Source organism: Muscardinus avellanarius (genome assembly GCF_963383645.1).
Source record: "Muscardinus avellanarius genome assembly, chromosome: 2".
Lineage (NCBI taxonomy): Eukaryota > Metazoa > Chordata > Mammalia > Rodentia > Gliridae > Muscardinus > Muscardinus avellanarius.
Window position 1 is genome coordinate 133200369 of NC_137787.1, and position 21720 is coordinate 133222088.

At 36.4% G+C, this 21720-nt stretch overlaps 1 protein-coding gene across 5 annotated transcripts in view; it reads left to right on the forward strand.

Moving 5' to 3' along the window:
- The window catches only part of NBEA (neurobeachin), a gene marked incomplete at both ends in the record, with an annotated part of 621684 nt that overhangs the window by 334252 nt on the left and 265712 nt on the right, over positions 1 to 21720 (forward strand). For all 5 annotated transcript variants that reach the window (XM_080719963.1, XM_080719960.1, XM_080719962.1 and 2 more), the window contains 2 exons: positions 5132 to 5240; positions 8977 to 9143. In XM_080719963.1, coding sequence (XP_080576089.1) covers positions 5132 to 5240; positions 8977 to 9143 — 276 coding nt within the window. The remainder of the gene's footprint in view (positions 1 to 5131; positions 5241 to 8976; positions 9144 to 21720) is intronic.

Genomic DNA, 21720 nt, shown 5'->3' on the forward strand with positions numbered 1-21720 from the left:
ACAAACAAAAAAAAACCACATATCACAATGAAATACCACTTCACACTTACTAGAATGGCTGTAATTTAAATTTTTTTTTTCTTTGAGGCTCTGGGATGGAACCCAGGGGCATTTGACTTCCAACCTATACCCCACGCCCTATTTTTTATTCTTTATTTTTGAAACAGGGTCTCACTAAGTTGCGGAGGGCCTCACTAAGTAGCTGAGTCTGTTTGTGAACCACAATCCTCCCGTCTCAGCCTCCCAAATGCTGGGATTACCATTCCCGGCTTGTAATTTTTATTTTTTTTATTTTTTTGGTGGTACTGGGGTTCCTGGAAGCCCTTCTACCTCCGGGCTACACTCCCAGACCTATTTTTACATTTTTATTTGGAAACAGGGCTTCGAACCTGCGCGATCTTCCTGTCTCTGCCTCCCAAGCGCGGGGATTACAAGCGTGTGCCACCACGCCAGGCTCAGCTTGTAATTTTTTAAATAAACACAAATATTAGCAAGGATTTTCAGAAATTGGAATCCCCCCCACGTTGTTGGGAGGGAGTGTAAAATGGTGCAGACACTATGAAAGAAAATTCTGCTATTCCTGAACAGGTGAAACAGAATTACCACTCAGCACTTCCACTCAGAGATGTTTTTTCAAGAGAATTGAAAACATATGTTAACACAAAAGACTTGTGTCCATGAGTTGATCACAGCACTATTTCTAATATCCAAAAAGTGAAAATAACCCAATTTTCCGTTGACTAGTGAATAGATTAACAAAAGTGATATATGTATCCGATGGAATACTATTTGGCCATTAAAAGGAATGAAATACGGATACATGTCATAACATGGATGTACCTGGAAAGTATGCTACATGTAAGAAGCCAGACAAAAAAGGCCACATGTGATATGATACCATTTAAATTAAATGTGCAGGATAGGTAAATTTACAGAGACAGAACATAGATTAGTACTTACCAGAAGATAGGAAAAGGAGGAAACTGGGCTAATGGCTAATACGTTATGAGCATTTGTGTTTGTATCCAATAATATTAAATGATTTTTAAAGTGATGAGATTAGCAGACATTCATGTGCTGCCTCTCAAAAATGGAGTCAAAGCCAACTCTGAAAAGGAAATAGAAATTTCATCCTCCCTGGAATTTGATTTTCTGAGTTTCTCTAGCAGTCCAGATCTAGGGCTGAGGAAGGAGACAGGTATTCATCCAGGCTTCTGTGTTCCCAGAGCTAGTGTAGTGGATGTGTCGGGAACCCAGGAAGGTGCTAGCAGGAGAATGGTTAACATGGGAAATTGTGGGGCAGGGCTTGATGAGAAAGGAGGTGACTTTGGGTAGAAGATGAAGACTAGGAGGAGTGGAAGGGCTGTGCTTTAGAGAAAATCAAGAGGTTCTTTTTGCCTGGGGCGGGGGTTGGGCTCATGATGGGAGTTGAGTGCAGCAAAGGTAGGAGGTTGTGATCCAAGGGGAGGTTCTGGAAGCTTAAAGATTTAAGAAGCCAGTAGAGTGATTTTCTGATGTGAGCTAAAATTGAAGATCTTTAGAGTTATATACATGAGGGAATTTTGAGCTATTGTGGCAGGTGGTTTTCCAGTGCATGACCCAGAAGGATAGAAAGATGTCTGTTCTATATAAATAAAACAACGTAGATCAGTTGACATATAACTCATGAATGTCAGAGATAGGGCAGAGATGATTGATAGGTTTTCTCTGGTGTGTGGGAGGCAAGAGTCTTTTGTTATATGGCCCCCAGCCCCACCCCGTGTCTCTTTCCTTTGCCAGGCTAGTGCTTTGCTCCTGGGAATAGTACCTATTAACCAATCACACCAAGAACCTTCCCTTCCTGCTGGCTCTTGGTAATGTATTTAAGTTTTGTAATCTGCACAAATTTGCACATATTAGATTTCTTCTGGACTCAGCCTTGGGCATGAGGTAGACGAAGCCTTTGAATTGAAGGTTCAGTTTCTCACATCTCCTCTCTTTTGAAGCCTGTGTATAAACCTATAAGCAAGTAATTTCACCAAAGGTTACTATTTAGAGTTTTTCCTTCAGTCCCTCTCTTCCTCCCTTTTTCCTCCCCCCCCCCCTTTCCTCCCTCCCCAGTGCTGGGAGTGGAATTCATAGTCTTTCTTTTAACTTCTTTTGTTTTTTAGTCGTCCTCAGTTACTGAGGTTAGGCTGTGTGTGCTTGTTTGCCCTCCGACATTATTTATTTGCAGAGGAAATTGGACCTTATTTGCCTAAGTCTCATTTCTTACAGACTCCAGCCACCTTGTTTTCTTGCTGTAATTGGTGTAGGTAGCCTGTGGACGGGCACTAGACAGCCTTCCTGTGGAGTGCCTCTGCCCTCTCAGACTGACTAGAGACGGAGGTCCTGTTCCTGTTCCCGGGAAATGCCCCCACTGTCTTGCTGCTCTGTACTCCTTTCAGCTCCATTTCCAGTGCTCCGGCACTGACTGGGAAGTTGTTTAACCAAATATTATCATGGAGTAATTATATCTACTTCAGAGCAAGCACAGATTTTTAAAATGTTGAATTCACTGCTGCTTGGAATTTACATGGCTACCCTGAAATCAAAAAATCAACCACTTCTCAGTTTTTGCGGAAGATGTCACTCCGCTATTACAGATGGTTTAGTGGAAAAGCATGAAAGCACTGACATGTAACTTAATCAGTAATAGAAATATCAGGAGATATATATTATTTTGCTTACATGTGTTTATTAGTGAACAAAGCAAGTTTGACATGGACAGGTAGAAAGTAATGGAGAGTATAGGCAGAAATACTGTCAGTGGTATTTAATAAATACAAAAGTTAAAACAAAGTTCTGTGTATCCTATTCTGATTGAAATTCATGACACCTTGAGCAAGAAAAAATGTTAATTTACTTCATTAATGAGAAGTGAAAATAAAGAATTATGATCTTGAAAATAATACTTTAGTTTAAAATTTCAAGAGAGAATAACTAGGCAGTGAATGAGTATTACAATTGAACTTAAAAAGGGAAGATAAAATAGAAAGATTTAAGAACTATAGATCCTAATGCCTTATTTATAGATAAATGTACTGAAAATGCTACATACACTTGCCACCTAAGGAAAAGCCAGAAGGCTTTGAATACTTGAAATATTTCTTGCAAAAAAATAACGTACAAAAAAGTCTTAGACTCTGATTTTTTTTTTTTTAATTCTGGGGATTAAACCCAGAGGAGTTCTAACTCCAAGCTACACACTCAGCCCTATTTTTTATTCTTTATTTTGAAATAGGATCTCACTAAGTTGTAAAGAGCCTCACTAAGTAGCAGAGGCTAGTGGAGAACCTCCTGTCTTACCCTCCTAAGTACTGGAATTAACAAGCTTGCACCACACCACACCTAGTTTAACCATGGCTTTTGATCTACAAAATGAAAAGGATTAGTGTTAGATTGCCATATATAAAGGTTTGACTTTAAAATATGATTAATGAGCCAGGCGTGGTGGCTCATGCTTGTAATCCCAGCATTTGGGAGGCTGAGACAGGAGAATTGTGGTTTGTGGACAGTCTCAGCTACTACTTAGTGAGTCCTTTTGCAACTCAGTGAAACTGTTTCAAAATAAAGAATAAAAAATAGGGCTGGGGGTGTCACTTGGAGGTACCATTCCCCTGAATTCCATCCTCAGTACCACCAAAAATATGATTAATGAAGATGAAATGAAAAATTAAAATTATGAGAAATATTAAAATTATAATTTGGAACAAGATACTTGATTTTTCTGTGCACTGATTTATTTCTTAAAAATGTAAATGATACTTTATAATTCTTGGGATTCTGTGAAAATTAAGTAGTACGTGTATGCCAGTTTGTTTATTGCATAGCTCTTGATAAATGTTTTGGTGATGGTTGTTAGGGCCCTCTTCATCATCATCCTGTGGCTTAACCCAGAAGTCATTTTCTTCTCCCTCTCATGGTTCCGACCCACTGGGCTCAGCTAAGCTTACTTCTTTCACTCTGGGGAGCTGCTTGTAGCTGAGTCCATTTAGACTAGAGGAGTTGGAGCCCCTGTCTTCTCTTTTAGGCTCTTCATGTGATGTGGCCTGCATGCAGCAGGGCAGCGGAGAGGGGGAGAGGGAGAGAGAGTACCAGAAGTTAAACGCTCTAGGGCCTCTGTTCCCTGGCCACAGTAGTCAACCGGCATCACTTCTGCTGTATTTTGCTGGGCAGAGGAAGTCACAGAGCAAGAGATCTAAGAGAAGGGAAAAGACTCTCCTTTTTGATGGGGCAACAGCAGAGTAGCACTTCAGAAGAACATATGGATGGAAAATACTTTGGCAGCCATCCATCTTGGAAATAACTTCTGCCACAGGTTACAAAAGAAGGTTGAAGGAGATGCCTGTGTAGATGTGAAAAAAATTTCAAGATACATTGCTAAGTGAGAAAAGCCAGTGCCCACTGTATAATATACTGTCAGTGCTAGAAAGTGGGGGAAAATATATGTTTGTATTTTATATATTCTCTTTAAAGTCTGAAAACAAATGCGTGAAGCGAACAACAGTGGATGGCTGTAAGGTTGGAAATCTCGTGACTAGGAGGTGTAGGAAGAGGCTTTTCTCGGATGTCTTACTTACTATATATTTTAAGAGTACTTTGAATCTTCAAATAACATATGACACATTTTCTGCCATGTTTATATATTTTAGATTTATTTTACTGTAGTTACACCTTAGAATTTGGAATCTCAGTATTTAAATGAACAGTAGATGTCATTTAGTTCTATGATCCCTATTGATTAAAATGGAACTCCATTTTGTATACCAATATGTTAATGATTCTCCTTTGTGTGAAAACTCATTTACAAGGTAGTGAATTCTGTTACATAAACATTTTAAAACACTCCAACACAAATCCTTGATTTTTATTAACTATCCTTGTTGAATTAACTTAGTCACTGGTTTGAATGCAGCACTGTTTAACAGAGACATTGCTGTTGACAGTGTTATGCCATATAACTCCATTTCAAATTTCATAAAATTTCAGTTTTAAATATATTAACTTTATAACCCGGCCTTATCATTGATTTATGCATAAATGATGCTCGAAAGAGTAGAATTCGATTATTGTAAAAAATTGGACTAACCAAAGTTATTTTTCTTTTTAGATTACTATGTCATGCTATGAAGGACCATATAGTGCGTGTGGCAAATGAAGCAGAGTTCATTTTGAACAGACAGAGAGCTGAGGATGTGCATAAACATGCAGAGTTTGAGGTAAGATTTGAGTAGTTGATTAAGTTGTGCTTGTCTGATATAAGTCAACCATTACCTATTTGTAATCTTACATAAGAAATATTTTTTTAAAAAGAAAAATTTCATTGAAGGCATTTCAAGTCTTGTTTTTAAAAGCTTTTGTAGCCAGAAGAGTACTAATTTATTTCCATTTCACTTGCAACATGAAGAAATTGCTTTTACCATGTGCCTATCACTAGGTAGACTGAAGTTGTTTTAACTTACTCTAAGAGTAAAGGCAAATAAAATTTATATTACAGTTGTTTTTAAGTTGGCAAAGTTTACATACCACTGGACATACATGAGTATATGAGTATATTTTATGGTTTTATGAACAATCTCCTAAGACTCAATAAATCTGATCTCAGTGTTTTAAATATAATAGTTATTCAGTATTTCAGTTCATTCAATTTATAAAACAAAGGATGTTTCAGACATATTTAGATGACCTGGCTTAGGCTGGACTCTTAGTGGCCTTGAATGTAATAAATAACTCCACCGATTTATTCTCCTGATGCAGCATGCCAACAAGTGTGGTGTGGCTAGAAACCAGAGCGCACTATTGCAGTTTTGATGAGGTTTTTATCTCAGTAAAACAGGTTTCTGAGTCACACAAGATGATGGACTAGGTCTAGTGATCTCTGACCTAGCCAGCTGAAAAGCATAAGACGGAAAAATAGCTTTTATCGCTCTCATACACATAACCTCTGCTTCATTTGGCCAGAAGAGACAGCAGGCACTTGTCTCTCAGAATTGTAACAATCTAATTTTGAAAAAAATACCAGATATTTTAAACTTCGATAAAAGTATAGCGACAAGCGCTTATCAACATGAAGTTTTGTATAACTCGAGCAATAAACAAAGCATTGGATATTTATCAGCATAGTATGTAGTAATTTGGATAGCAAGAAAAACATTGAGTTATCTCTTCTTTGAAGAATATGCTTATGTACAAGATATGTCAGAACTCAGCAAAATAAGAATATTCAATTAACTTTCAAACTCTGTTAGTAAATAAAATTTAGAATCTTAACTGAATTCCCTGCAGGATCAGTTTTGAGGCAATAAGATTTCCACTAAGAAAATCAGGAGATTTTGTGGGGATATGAATTTATCAATATTTGTCATGTGAAAACATTTAAAATAGATTTTTAAGCATCCAGATATTAGTTATGAGCTTTAATACATATTTAACTGAGGAAGCATTATGCTAAAGACAGTGTTTCTAAACCTTTTTTATTACTTCCCTGAATTCCAATGAAATTTTAACACCACCACCATGTTGTGTATCTGTTTGTGACCTTTTTATGTATCTGTGAACTATACATTAAAACATGAGATTTCTTTACACAAACACACACCACTTTTTACCCTATTAGAGACAAGATCACTCCAATTAGGGTGCATGGTCAAGGGTAATAAGAGGCATGAAGGGGACATGGAGACTTAATGTTTTCCCATAGTACATACTCTTACTGTAAATCTGAGTGTAATGCCATTTTACTTAATGTGTGAGTGCACGTTGTTTTTTAACCCAAGTATTTATACTTCTTTTCAGATTAAAATGATCTTAATACATTGGTGGTGTGTGTGTGTGTGTGTGTGTGTGTGTGTGTGTGTGTGTGTGTGTATAAGTTACCAAACATATCACTTTTAAATTGTGAAAGACTTTATAAAAGTCATGACATTATACTGGGACTTCTTGATGAATTTCTGTATTTCCCATATAAGCCTATAATTAGGAAAAATACATTTAATTTAAGATGGGTACTACATAGTTGAGTGTTTTAGTTAACTATTGTAATTGTTAAGGAAGAAAAATGAAAATTTAATTTTACTCTCCACTGAACTAATGAAATATTAACCTAATTACTGAGGCAGATCTTTGTACTAATTGGTGATTCCCTGTACAAAAAGATAAATTGGAAAATGAATTAATCCTTCTTAGATTACTGTAAGGTTATTTCTTACAAAGAGATGACTTGTGTTAGTAGTCTGTATCAATAGACAGAAGGAATATGTTCAGATACATTCTGTGAAGTAGGTTTTTGCATAATAATGATGAATAGGACTTGGTTATATGTATTTTCCCAGATGTATGAGACTTTTTCTTCCTAGTTTTATGAATTGTATTATATATTTGCCAATGCTAAAATTTATAGTCAAACTGACCCTACTATACAAAAAAAATCAAACTTACGATTGAAGAGATGATTCTTTTCATGTTCATAGTGAACCTTTTGACACACAAAGGGATCTGTTGATCAGCTGTGCATTAATACCAGTGAGCAGGATTGCAGACAGCTAACATGACAACTGAGTATTAGGGAAAAGGGGAGAGAAGAACAAGGGAGTAATTCTTATGAGACCCTCTGAACACATTAAATTTTAGAGTTGGGCCGGGCGTGGTGCCGCATGCTTGTAATCCCCGCGCTTGGGAGGCAGACACAGGAGGATCGCACAGGTTTGAAGCCAGACGTGCTGGCTTAAGAGACCCTGTTTCCAAATATTAAAAAAAAGTATAAAATAGGTCTGGGAGTGTAGCCCTAAGGTAGAAGGGCTTCCAGGAACTCCAGTACTACCAAAAATAAATTTTTTTTAGAGTTGAAAAGGAACATAGACAAAAACCTCACTTTACACATATGAAACTGAGTACAGTTTTTTTGTAAAAATGACATTTTCATAACGTACAAATCAAAATCTAGGTCTTTTTCATTTCTGAGTGACATTTTTTTCTCCTATACCACATTGCCACTCATGAAATGGAAAACTATAAATTAAATGACAAGTTTGCAATTTACAATGTAATTATCAGGAACATCCCTTTTATTTTAAATGAGAAGTGCTTTATCAATTTAAAAAGAGCAAGCTGGACGTGGGGATGCTTTTAATCCCTATACTCAGGAAGTTGAGACAGGAGGATGCAGGTTCGCAGCCAGCCTCAGCTACTTAGTGAGGCCTTCTGCATCTTAGTGAGATCCTGTTTCAAAATAAAGAATAAAAGAGCTGAGTGTAGTGGCTCAAGTTTGTAATCCCAGCACTTGGGAGGCTAAGACAGGAGGATTGCACAGGTTTGAAGCCAGCCTCAACTACTTAGTGAGGCTCTCAGCAACTTAGTGAGACCCTGTTTCCAAATAAAATATAAAAAATAGGTCTGGGAGTATAGCCCGGAAGTAGAAAAGCCCCTGGGTTCCACCCCCAGGAAAGAAAGAAAGAAAGAAAGAAAGAAAGAAAGAAAGAAAGAAAGAAAGAAAGAAAGAAAGAAAGAAAGAAAGAGAAAGAAAGAAGAGAAAGAAAAGAAAGAAGAAAAAATAAATTTTGGGGTTTAAGTTGGAAGTAGAAACCCTTTGGTTCAATCCTCAGTACCAAAAAAAATTTAAAAATCAATCAATCAATAAATAAAGTAGATTTACATTTGTAGGAAATCATTTGTTTGTCAAATGATTATTTTTCATATTAAAGTCAGTTTGTCAGAATTAGACAGAAATGTAAGTCATTAATTACTTTATTTAGAACTATTCAAATTATTTTACATATACTTTCCAAAGATTATTATTTTACTATTTTGAAAGATATGTATGATTTCTTTAAAACAAAATATTAGATTATATTATATGTTTTTAAAATTGAATTTTTTAATCCTTTCACTTAATGTTAAAGATCACTTTTATTATATACAGTAAAACAGTTCATCATTATATACTGTATTTGTTTACAGTCGCAGTGTGCCCAGTATGCTGCTGATAGGAGAGAGGAAGAAAAGATGTGTGACCATCTCATCAGTGCTGCTAAACATCGAGATCACGTAACAGCAAATCAGTTAAAACAGAAGATTCTCAACATTCTCACAAACAAACACGGCGCTTGGGGAGCAGTTTCTCACAGGTGAGTGAAATAGATTAGAAGTAAATAATAACTCATGGGCTAACTATAATATTTAGAAATAAAACCATAACCACAAGCTTAAAGTCGTTTAGAAAACATGATTTATTTTAGTACTAGAGGTTGAACGCAAAGACATTCTGCCTCTAAGCTACATCCCCTACCCTATTTTATTTTGAATTTTGAAACAGGCTCTCACTAAGTTGTGGAGGGCCTCACTAAAGTTGCTGAGGCTGTGAGCCTGTGATCCTCCTGAATTTAATGGTTCCAAACTTTATTTGAATGTTTAGAAAAATTCTAAACTTTTAAAATTATTTCTAATGGAAATTATTTCTAATTTATAATAATATATAACAATGTAAAATTTTGGGAAGTATTTTATACTACTGTTTCATATATAATAGGTTTTAGGTATCTGATGTGGCTTTTTTAAAGTGACTACATTTAGCCGGGCGTGGTGGCGCATGCTTGTAATCCCCATGCTTGGGAGGCGGAGACAGGAGGATCGCGCAGGTTCGAAGCCAGCCGTGCTGGCTTAAGAGACCGTGTTTCAAAAATATAAAATAGGTTTGGGAGTGTAGCCCAGAGGTAGAAGGGCTTCCAGGAACCCCAGTACCACCAAAATAAATAAATAAATAAATAAATAAATAAATAAATAAATAAATAAAGTGACTACATTTTATTTATTAAATTTATATTTAATTTCTTACTTTGTTATTACATTTATATTATTCTCAATATTACATATATACAAATAATAATATAAGCAATTACTATGAAGAAGTAATATGTTCTTTGTAAATGTTTTCTTCCATAATTTTCCATTCAGACTTAGAAAAGTTTTTATCTGAAATAAGAATACTTATGACATTATGATATAACTAAAGCCAGCATTTCTTTTGTTTATGAATTAACAGTATTCTCATGATTTATGGGCATATTTTTGTTTGTCTGCACAATGGAGTTTTCTAGAAAATTAGTATTGCGCCTGGTCACTATATTTAGATTACTAATATTCTTCATTTCTATATCTTCATTCTATTTGAGGCCATTAAATGTTTTTATTAAATCTCTAGCAGAGTTTGGTAGTTTGTTAAATGTAGGCAGGCCACTATTAAGAAGCATTGTGGGAGCAGTGGTGTTAGAGAAAGTTTGCCTAATCTGTATTGGGATTATAGGTGTAAATAGATTAGGAAAACTTTATTATTTTTGAATTTATAGTAAAATTAAAATATAATATCCTTAAAAATAGTCAACAGTGAATGTTTATTTTTGTTATAATAATGATACCCCACAACATCTAACACTTATTGAATATTTGATGCATGTCAAGCACCATATTAAGAAATTTATGGAATTATTGTATTTAACCTTCAGAATATCTCTGTGAAGAATGATGCTGAGGTTTTCTTCATTTTACAAGTTGAAAATTAAGTTTACAGAGGCTAAAAGCATTGTACTTCTAGTACTATACAGAATATATAGTTAGTAAGATTTTTCCAGGGAGACTCAGAAATAGAACCATAGGATATATGTGATATTTACATGTATAGACTAAATTTAACTAAAGGACTTTGTTTATGTGAGTATTGAAGCTGATAATATATGATCAGGGAATAATCAAAGAGGCTGGAAACTCAGGCAAGATTTCTATATTGTACTCTAAAAGATGAATTACCTCTTATCCAGGAAACCTTAGTTTTTGCTAAATCTTCAACGGATGGGATTAGATCTGCCCACATTTTGGAACATAATGTGTTTTACTTAATGCTACCTGATTGCAGATGTTAATCATAACTACAAAACACCCTCTCTACAACAGCTAGATTGTTTAAATAAACAACTAGACATCACTTCCCCACATTGACACAGAAGTTTAACTGCTAAACAGAGTAACAGTAACATGAGTATTTAGCCATCTGTAGATCTTGTCTCTTGTTGTGTCATTGAATCAGGCATATCTACATAGTTATATAAGTCAGGATTATAGTATTATCTTGCTAGTAATTCAGCTGATATGGTTCAAGATATTGCCTCAGATGTATAAAGCCATGCATAGTCTGTGTTATAATTGGTGATTGACGTATGATTAGAATACAGCCACAGGCCAGTGCCCTCCATAGCAGCACTGACATAGCACCATGTCTGATGCATCCCTGATAGCTGGTCAGCTGGTCCTTTCCCATATATCACTGGATTGATACAAAGAGTGGTTGACCTTTCAAAAAAACAGGTATCTTTTTTTTTCCCCCCGTTCCTACTGGTTCCTACTGCTGTCTAAAAAAAACGAAATACTTTTTTTAAGGTACTTCAACATTTATTAATTACCTTTTCTAAATGCTTTCTCTGCCATAAAATACTTCTATTATCATCTTTTATCAGCTGGGTCACTGAACTCTAAATCTTCAAACATAGACCTTGTTTTCTATAATGTTTGTTACTTTTATATTTTATTTGGAAACGGGGTCTTTTAAACCAGCTAAGGCTGGCTTCGAACCTGCGCGATCCTCCTGTCTCCTCCTGTCTCAGCCTACTAAGTGTGGGGATTACAAGTGTGTGCCATCACGCCCAGCAATATTTGTTACTTTTGATAAACAAATAGGGCTTAGTATTTTTGCCTTTATTCTCTAGATAGTTTTATGTAGGCTTGTTGTTTAGAAATACTACAATATGTTGATTATTCTCATTTTATTATATCTAGCTCAGATCTCCCTCCTGTCTTCAATCCTGTATATTCATCTTTCCTGGCAGTTTACTCTTGAAATATTCATCTTTCTCCTGAGATGTTTTAACTGAGCTCTTGATATTTTTTCCTAGTCCAGTTTCTCTGGCATTTTTCGCCATCCCAGCCAAGGACAACTCTACAACAACCCAGGGCCTAAATGTTGCTCTTAACCTGACCTCTCCATATATTTCCCCTTGAGCCCTTTTGCAACTCTTAATGGCTTTGCAACAAAATGTACCTGGTCTTAGCCCGTGGTCTCACCATTACATTTGATCCCTTTGTCCAGGCCACCATCAGTTATGTCCTAATTTATTGTGGCAGCATTTTGAATGATCCTCCTGTGTTTTCTCTTGTTCCCTTAAAATTTATTCTCAGAACAGTTGCCTGGGTGTGTTTGTTTATTTGTTTGTTTGTTTTAGTTTTTGTGGTACTGGGGATTGAATCCAGGGGCATTCTACTTTTGAGCTACACCACTAGTCCTATTTTATTTTTTATTTTGAATAAAATAAAAATAATTTATTGTCAAACAAGGTCTCACTAAGTTGTGGATGGCCTCGCTAAGTTGCTGAGGCTGGCTGCGAACCTGCAATTCTTAGCCTCCCGAATCCTGGGATTACAAGTGAGGGCCACCATGCCCAGTTGCCTGGGTGCTTCTTACTAAAATTTAGATTCATTTTTCTCCTGCTTAGAAACCTCCAGAGCTGTACAATACAAGACTACAGCCACTACTTACATGTGGCTTTTCAAATTTAATCCATTTAAGTTACATTTAAATGAAAATTTGGGGGTCTTTTTGGTATTAACAAAATTTCAAGTACTCAGTATTCACATGTGTCTCTTGGGCACCATATTGGGCAGAAAAGAACATGTCTATCATTACAGAAAGGTCTTTGTGTATGTGTGTACATGTATGTAAGACTGAGGATTGAACCCCAGTGAAATTCTATCTCTAAGCCACAGCACCAACAGCACCAGCCCTTTTTCTTTCTTTTTTTTTTTTCTTTTTCTTTTTTGAAACAAGGTCTCGCTAGGTTGCTAAAAGTCTTGCTACATTGATGAGAACCTGTCCTGGAACCTGTAGTCCACCTGTCTCAACCTCCCAAGTATTGGGAGTACAGGTGTGTACCATCATGCCTACTGCAGAGTCCTCATTGCACACTGTTGCTCTAGGGACTTCCCAAGTCACTGGCAGGAAAATCTGTACATATTACAGTGGCCTATGGGCCAACACACCTTGGCCTCTTTAATGCTTTCTGCTCCCCCAACCCCCTTCTCCCCCTTGGTCCTTTTGGTTCTAGTAACAGTGGCTTTTTGCTTGCAAGGCATGCATGCTCTGTTTATAATACTTTTCAAAAAAAACCCATAGAACTAGCTTCCCCACTTTTTTCTGGCCTGATTTCAAATTGTAGCTTCTCAAAAAAAATCTTCTGTAGACACTGAAATTTTATTTCTTCCCATATAATGACCCTTTGATTTTCAATATATAATTTATTGATTTTATGCATTTCATCAACAGATAGCACTTGAGCTCACAATTTTGCTGCATAGTGGTGAGCAAACTTGCCTCATACTTTTGTAAATTAGGAATATATAGAAATTAATATTAAATAATTATAGGTATAAAATATATAAATACAAATTGTAGCACATGCCAGGGGGAAAATGTACAAAGTACTTTGAAGGAGTGCACATGAGAGCAAAGCTTTACTGTAGATCAGGGAAAGATCCCTTTGAAGAAACCCTGGTTAAGCTGAGATTTGAAGTGATGAGTAGGGTGCTGTCAGCCAAGCGCAGGGTGTAAACCATCCAGGAGAGAAATATTGCAGAGACTCTGACCTTAAAAATTAATGAAATGAGCAGAAAGGAGGCAGGCACGCAGAGCCCAGCGCGCGGTGGCTCACTGATGAGGCAGGAGAGTAACATCTGAGCCAGATGATTTAAAGTCCTGCAGATCATGTTAAGGATTTGTGACTTTATCCTGCATGGCATGAAAAGCAATAAAGGATTTTGAACAGAAGAGTAACATGATCTGATTTATGTCTGGCTGCTATATGAAGACATATACTGGGACAAATAGGCAAGTATGGTCACCCTATTTATAGCCGAGTTCAAATGCCTGCTCTTTCCATGGCGTTCCCTGGCTTTCTCGATCTTTCTAACCCTGCTTCCTCATACTTTGTTATTGTCATCTCGGTTGCAGTCCTCAGTAATATATCACTTCCTACTCTATAGCCATGTGATATGCCTGTTTCTTCCAATAGACTAATAGCTTCTTAAGTGTAAGGATTGATTGATTATTAATGATTTTTAGATCCCTATTGTCAAATATATGTTAAGCCTGGAGTTTCATCCCTATATGTCTACTTGCCCTTTCACACAAAAATGACACAATTTTTTTAATCATATAAGCCCTTTAATGTTTATTTTTAATCAGTGGTATTACTAACATATTTTAATACTTGAATTTATATTTCTTATTGCTTCAAATACATAAGCCCTAAGAGTGTAAATTAAAATCAAGTGATTTTAATAAGCTCTTAAGCTTAGTAGTCATGTGTGTTCTTTAATTTTATTCTACTTTTTCATGTAATCATTACCAGTAATATTTTGTTTTCTGATAAGATTTTGATAAAAACATATTTATTGAGCACAGCTATGTATTAGCAGGTATTATTTTCATGTTTTATAGATAAGAAAGTGAAAGCAGCAGAGGGTGAGTGGCTGGCCTGGTGTTCATAACTAAGTAGTAGAGGTAGATTTGAATTTGGATCCATCTGCCCCTAGAGCCCGTGCTCATTGCAATAGTGTCAAAGATTATTAAGTGTCATATTATGAAAACTATTAATCAAAATTATAAAAAATACAAAGCACTACTTAAATAGCAGAAATACTTGTAAATATGGGGCTTCATAAATTATTTCTGCTGTTTTATATTCCCAAGAACTGAACTGACAGGACTGCTGCCCATAAAAACCAAGACCGAGTTTACAGTCTGAACTGAATAGGTTCAATTAAATACTAAATCGATAGTGAACAAGATACCATTCTCCAGGCACAGTTAGCATGATCCAGTGCCCCACAAATATTTTAAATGTTTAGGATATACTCCATAATTACCAATACTTGGAGAACCAAAAAACTCTCACCATTTCTCAAGAAAAGATAACAGATGCCAATCTCAGAATGACAGAATATAAACGACTTCAGCACGGCCATTATAATCACGTTCCATGAAACAAAGCCAAATTGTCTTTAAATGAATGGTCTCATAGAATTTCTCAACAGAGAAATAGAATTAAAAAGAACGAAAAGAAAAATTTTTAAATGCCATATGTAAAATAAAAAACATAACGAAGCTCAATAGTAGAATAAAGATGATAGGTGAGTCAATAAACTTGAGAGATCAAATGAAATTTTACAATGGAAAAGGAGAAAAAAGCTTGAGCGGGAAATACACAGAGCTCCAGACACCCATGGGACAATATCAGAAGATCCCATATCGATATTACTGAAGTATCACAGAAAAAGAAAGAAATCAGTAGAGAAATTTTTTAAAAAATGTTTAAAATGGCATCAAGCTAGAGACTCCAAGCAGAATAAACTCAATAAATCTATACCTGGACACATCATAATCAATCTAAAAACAAAAAATAAAATTTCATTCATGATAGCTTCAAAAAGAATAAAATATTTAGGTATAACTCTAACCAAGGAAGTAAAGGCCCTTTATGAAGAAAACTACAGAACACTAAAAAAAAAAAAAAAATACATACACAAAAAAAGACCTTATAATATGGAAAGACCTCTGATGTTCCTGAATAAGCAGAACAAACATGAAAATGACCATATTGCCAAGAGTTATATACAGATCCATAGATCCAATGCAATCCTCATTAAAAAGAAATATTCTTCATAGAAATAGAAAAAACACCTCTGAAATTCATATGAAAAAAAGGAAAACCCGGAGCACTTTTTAGCAGAAAAAAAAAAAAAAACAACACACACACACACACACTGGAGATATCACAATACCTAACTTCAAACCATGCATTACTATAGTAATAAAACATCATGGTGTTGACACAAAAATAGACACATAGATCAAAGGAATATAATGGAATATACAGAAACAGATTCTCACATCTGTAGCAATTTGATTTTTGACAAAGCCAAAAACAGATGCTGAAGAAAAGATGGTCTTTAAAACAAACAGTGCAGCCGGGCATGATGACACACTCTTGTAATCCCTGCGTTTGGGAGGCAGAGACCGGAGGATCGCGCAGGTTCGAAGTCAGCCCCACTGGCTTAAGAGACCCTGTTTTCAAATAAACAAATATATATATATTTATAAATTTATAATATATATATGGGCCTGGGAGTGTAGCCCGGAGGTAGAAGGGTTTCCAGGAACTCCAGTACCATTAAAAAAAAAAAAAAAGTGCTGGGAAAACTGGTTAATAAGCACATGTAGAAAAATGAACTAAACACAATCTGTCACCCTACATAAGAGTCAACTCAAGATGGATAAAAGATCTCAAAAGTACATCAGAGACTTTGCAAGTACTAGAAAAAGGCATAGGACCAACTTTCTAACACATAGGCACCAGTAGAAACTGTCACTGAGACTCCCAAAGCCCGGGAGATAAAAACAAAAATCAACAAACAGGATACTGTATTAGATTTAAAAGCTTCTGTGCAGCAAAGGAAACTATTAGTGACCTAAGGAGAGAGCCTACAGAATGGGAAATAATCTTTACTAGTTATTCTTCTGATAGATGATTTATAATCTAGAATATATAAAGAACTTGAAAAACTCCATATGAAAAAAAGCAAAGGACCCAATTAAAAATGTGCAACATATCTGAATAGAGACTTCTGAAAAGAAGAAAGACAGTGGCCAATAAACATGAAAAACTAGATTGAGATGTCATCTAACCCCAGTTAGAATGATTGCCATCAAGAACACAAACAACAAAAGATACTGGCAAGGATGTGGTGAAATAGGAATGCTTATGCACAGTTGGTGGGATTGCAAACAAGGACAATCAGTGTGGAGGTTCCTTAAATGACTGGGAGTGGAGCCACCTTAACAAAGTGGCCATACCACTTCTGGGGATTTTCCCCGAAAGAACTGAAATTAGATTACTACCCTAGGACACATGCATTTCCATGTTTATAGCAACTGAATTCAGGATACTCAAACAATGGAACCCACCTAGGCATCCATCAACAGACAAATGGATTTTGAAATTATGGTATATATACACAATGGAATTCTACTCGGTCATAAAAAATAATGCAATTAGGTCATTTGCAGGATAATGGATGGAAATCGAGAATATTATGCTTAGTGAGATTAGCCAGTCACAGCAAATGAAAGGCCAGATGTTTTCACTCAAATGTGGAAGCTGAGAAACTGGGAAATAAAGAGGACCTCAGATAAGTGAGGGGAGACACTAGTGGAATGAGGAGAGGGGGTAGGGGGGACCTGATGATAGAAACTCTTCAGTAACCTTTTGCTTATACATGAGGTTACTTGGGTAGATATAAAGACTATGGAGGGAGGAGCAGAGCGGGAAGGAGGGAAAACCAGTGAATGCTGTGTGCGTGTATGTACTTAGCATGCCACTCTGATGTATAATTATAATGCACCAGTGAAAACTAAATTAATAAGTAAATAAAAATAAAATTTAAAAGAACTCTAAAAATAGGTCTGGGAACATCTTTAAAGGTAATTCCTCAGCTGTTAATACTAGTATCTGTTAATCTATGCATTATATTATAAAGAATTACAATAAAATATTTAATTGTTTTAAAATTAATTCAACTCAGATTATTGTTTCTATGCAAACACTGATGTATCTAAAGCATATAAATTACCTTTCCCTACAACTGATACCTTTTAAGGGATTATATATTTTATAAAATCTATCTAATATGAATGTACCATTCTCTAGTACCGATTATGATTTTTTCAGGAGGGGGAAAGAAAAATTTTCCCTAGCAATTTAAAAGAGTTTAACATGCCACATAAAAACAGCTTAAAATAATATCAAACAAGCATTTTAATATCAAACAAGCATTTTAATTAGGCATGTGCTCTACACCAAATAAATATTTGCACTACAAGTTGCATTGCTATTTATATCAATGATACCCAGGTTGGACTAAACAATTTGTGATCTTAGCAACACAGTAACACTCTAACTTCCAAGTTTACTCCTCCAATCCCCACCAAAACAAAACCTGCTTAGAAAATAAAGTATAGAAATGACATAGTGTGTATGTCTGGGGATGGAATCCAGGGGCATTTGACCTCAGAGCTACACCCCCTGCCCTATTTTTTATTTTTTATTTTGAAACCGAGTCTCACTGAGTTGCAGAGGGCCTCAGGAAGTAACTGAGGCTGTCCACAAAAATTATAATCCTCGCCGGGCGTGGTGGCTCACGCTTGTAATCCCAGTGCTTGGGAGGCGGAGACAGGAGGATCGCTCAGTTTCGAAGCCAGCTACACTGGCTTAAGAGACCCTGTTTCCGCATAAAAATGTATAAGATAGGTCTGGGAGTGTAGCCCTAAGGTAGAAGGGCTTCCAGGAACCCCAGTACCACCAAAACAAAAGAAAACAAAACAAAAACAAAAACAAAAAACTCCCGCAATCCTCTGGTCTCAGCATCCCAAATGCTGGAATTACAAGTGTGTGCCACCACGCCTGGCTGTATTTTTTAATGCTATGAAGCTTTAGTAAATGCTATATTATAACTTCATGAGACCTCTGTAAATAAACTAAATAGGTTCAAATGAGAAGACATGATTTGGGATTTTGGCCCTATTCTCTGATTTTAAAGTGAAAATAATACCTTAATATCAATTAAGCACATTAAGTCCAAACGGAGGTAAGCAGTAAAGCATAAAATATTCTATGATGTGGGAGAACTGTAAAGTTAAATCTGTATAATGTTATGGGTTTGAAATATCCTCGTACAGTCACATTCACTTTCTCTGCCTGACCCTACTCCTAGTTCCTTTGTTTCAAACTCTCAGTGCTGTCTTATATGATGAGTACAAGCTGCAACCTCCAAAGTTCGGTATTTAAAGAAATCCAGTTTAATTTGCTCTGGGATCTTTTCTTGAGGCTGGTGGAGAAAATCCAGTCTCACCTCTTCATAGGGCCCCCCCACACAACACAGACACTCTAGGGTTAGGTTGAAAACCTGGAAATCCTGGGCTGAAGAATAGCTCAGCAGTAGAGCACTTGTCTACTAGGCGTGAAGTTGTGAGTTCACCAGTACCAAGGGGGGAAAAAGTCCAAGAAAGACCAGTAATCTTATAATTGTAAGATCCAGGGGTCTTTATTTCATTCTGGTCTCAGATACCTGATTTGATTTGTACTTGAAGGTAGGACTCTTTCTTTTCCTATTTATTTATTTATTTATTTATTTATTTATTTATTTATTTATTTATTTGGTGGTACTGGGGTTCCTGGAAACCCTTCTACCTCCGGGCTACACTCCCAGAACTATTTTTTATACTTGTTTTGTTTGGAAATAGGCTCTCTTAAGCCAGCGCGGCTGGTTTAGAACCTGAGCGATCCTCCTGTCTCCGCCTCCCAAGTGCAGGGATTACAACGTGCGCTACCACGCCTGGCGGTAGGACTATTTCTGGCAAGAAAAAAAAAAAAAAGTCTTCAGTTTAAATATCAAGAAAAAGAGTTGAGGCACTTAGGGTGTAGCTATATATATCCCGGCATTTCACTGGGCGCCCATCATTTTTAACTATGTTGGCATATTCTTATGTCACCTTCCCAGCCTTGAATTGCTATTAATGCAGACCCTGGGTATTTCTGTCTTTTTACCTCCTAAAGACCTTCACGATCATCCTTTCCTGAAGGACAATTCAGGTACTATTTAAAGGAATATGTCTGCTGAGAAGATAAGGGAATTCTCATGCCTCCTGGATTCATACCTGATTGTTGTAGAGAGGTTGGCATAAAATGGGGTAGAAATCTTGATTTTTTTTCTGATGCACTTGGATTCCCAGGTACAACCACCCTAAGACATCTGTCTGATACAAAGGTATTTTAACTACGGAATAAGTCCCCCTCCCCTTGGGAATTTGAACTGCTGATAGTCAACTCTTCACAGTGGAGGTTACTAATCCCAAACACCCTAATAAACACTATAATCTAAAGTTAGGTTTTTTAGTGATTTGCTGATTTAATAAGCAGGGAAGAATCAGTGATGCTCTCTGAGTTGCTGTCGTCATCCACTGGACAGTTCCCAGAACTGAAAGACACAGAAGGACCTGGTATAGAGCAGAAGATGATTATGTTTAATTGGCACTGCCTGTGGCATGTTCTAGTGAAAATGTCTACCAGGAAGTTGACCTAAAGTTCCAGATGACAATAGGTCACTATTTACACATGCTATCACCTTCTCTGATAGAATCTCAAACAGACATTTTTGATCTTCAGCAAACCATCCCTCCCTCCCACTCCTCCAGCAAAAGGCATCTAGGGGAACATCCTGGATTTACTTCTTTCCTTCAGTCCTCCCTCTACTTATATAATCCACACCCAGGAATCTTCTGCCAGCATGTCCCTTCAGCAGTACATCTCAAGTGCTCTTCTGAGCCCTGAAAATAGAAGATGGATTCCTCCCGGGAAGTGTTTTGCTATATAGATTCTCCAGGGCCAAGGAATGAGGATAATATTATGCAAAGTTAGAAAGTGGTCAAAGTGATATAGCACTTAGTTAGTCTGAGATAGTTAAGGGAGGAAAGAGGGGAGGCGGGGAGGCGGACCACGGAAATCGGCAATCCAAAAGGGAGCATCCAGAATATGGTTATGAGATTGTGAGAGTGATTAAGTAGAAGGGAGTTAGTCCAAGATTGTGGTAATCGGAAAGTAAAGACACTGAGTGCATGTAATACTGTGTTTGGCACTTGCTTTGAATTAACCAAGAAAATTCCAGCATGTTCTGTCTTCAGGAAATAAGAGGAATGAATGGGTGGAGGGGAAACAGGCCTGGTAGAGGACCTCGAGTGAGGAGAGAGATAAGTTGGTGATGCCAGATTGGTTGGTTCATCAAGAGTCTTAAGCAGAGTCTAAAGTTTCTCTTCCTTAAAACAAGATATAAACTGGGCGAGGCAGTGTATTCTTGTAATCCCAGCATTCAGGAGGCTGAGACAGGAGGATCACAGTTCAAGGCCAGCCTCAGCTACTTAGTGAGACCCTCTGCAACTTAGTGAGACCCTGTTTCAAAATAAATGAAAAAAAATAGGGCTTGGGTTGTAGCTCAGAGGTAGGATGCCCCTGGGTTCCATCCCTAGTACTGAAAAATATATATAATGCAAATAAAGACAAGTAGAAAATGTATTTCAGTATTGCAGACCTTAAAAGACTCCCAAAATTGATTTTCCCTGATAGAATTCTAATAGATCATATTCGTAAGAGTGATTATTTGGAAGGAGTAGAAAATGTAGATCAATAGAGACTGTAAGGGCCAGAAGAAAACATGTCTGTTATTTGGACATAAAAGTGTTCAGGCTGAAACCTCTATGACCCAATTGATTGCTAACATCATTTCTGTGGCTTTTCCTCTAAAATATATAGATTTTTTAAAAATAGGGTAATTATTTTAATACTGCTACAAGAAATAAAACACTTTTTAAAATTCATAATATATACAGTTAGAAATACATAAAACACAAATGAGGATAATGGGGAAAATCAGTTTGCTGATAAAAATAATCAGTGTCTCAAATATCACATGAGTTGTTTAACTACAAAAAAGTCATTAGTTTTAAAACAATAATTTGAAGCTGGGTGTGGTGGCACATGCTTGTAATCCCAGCAT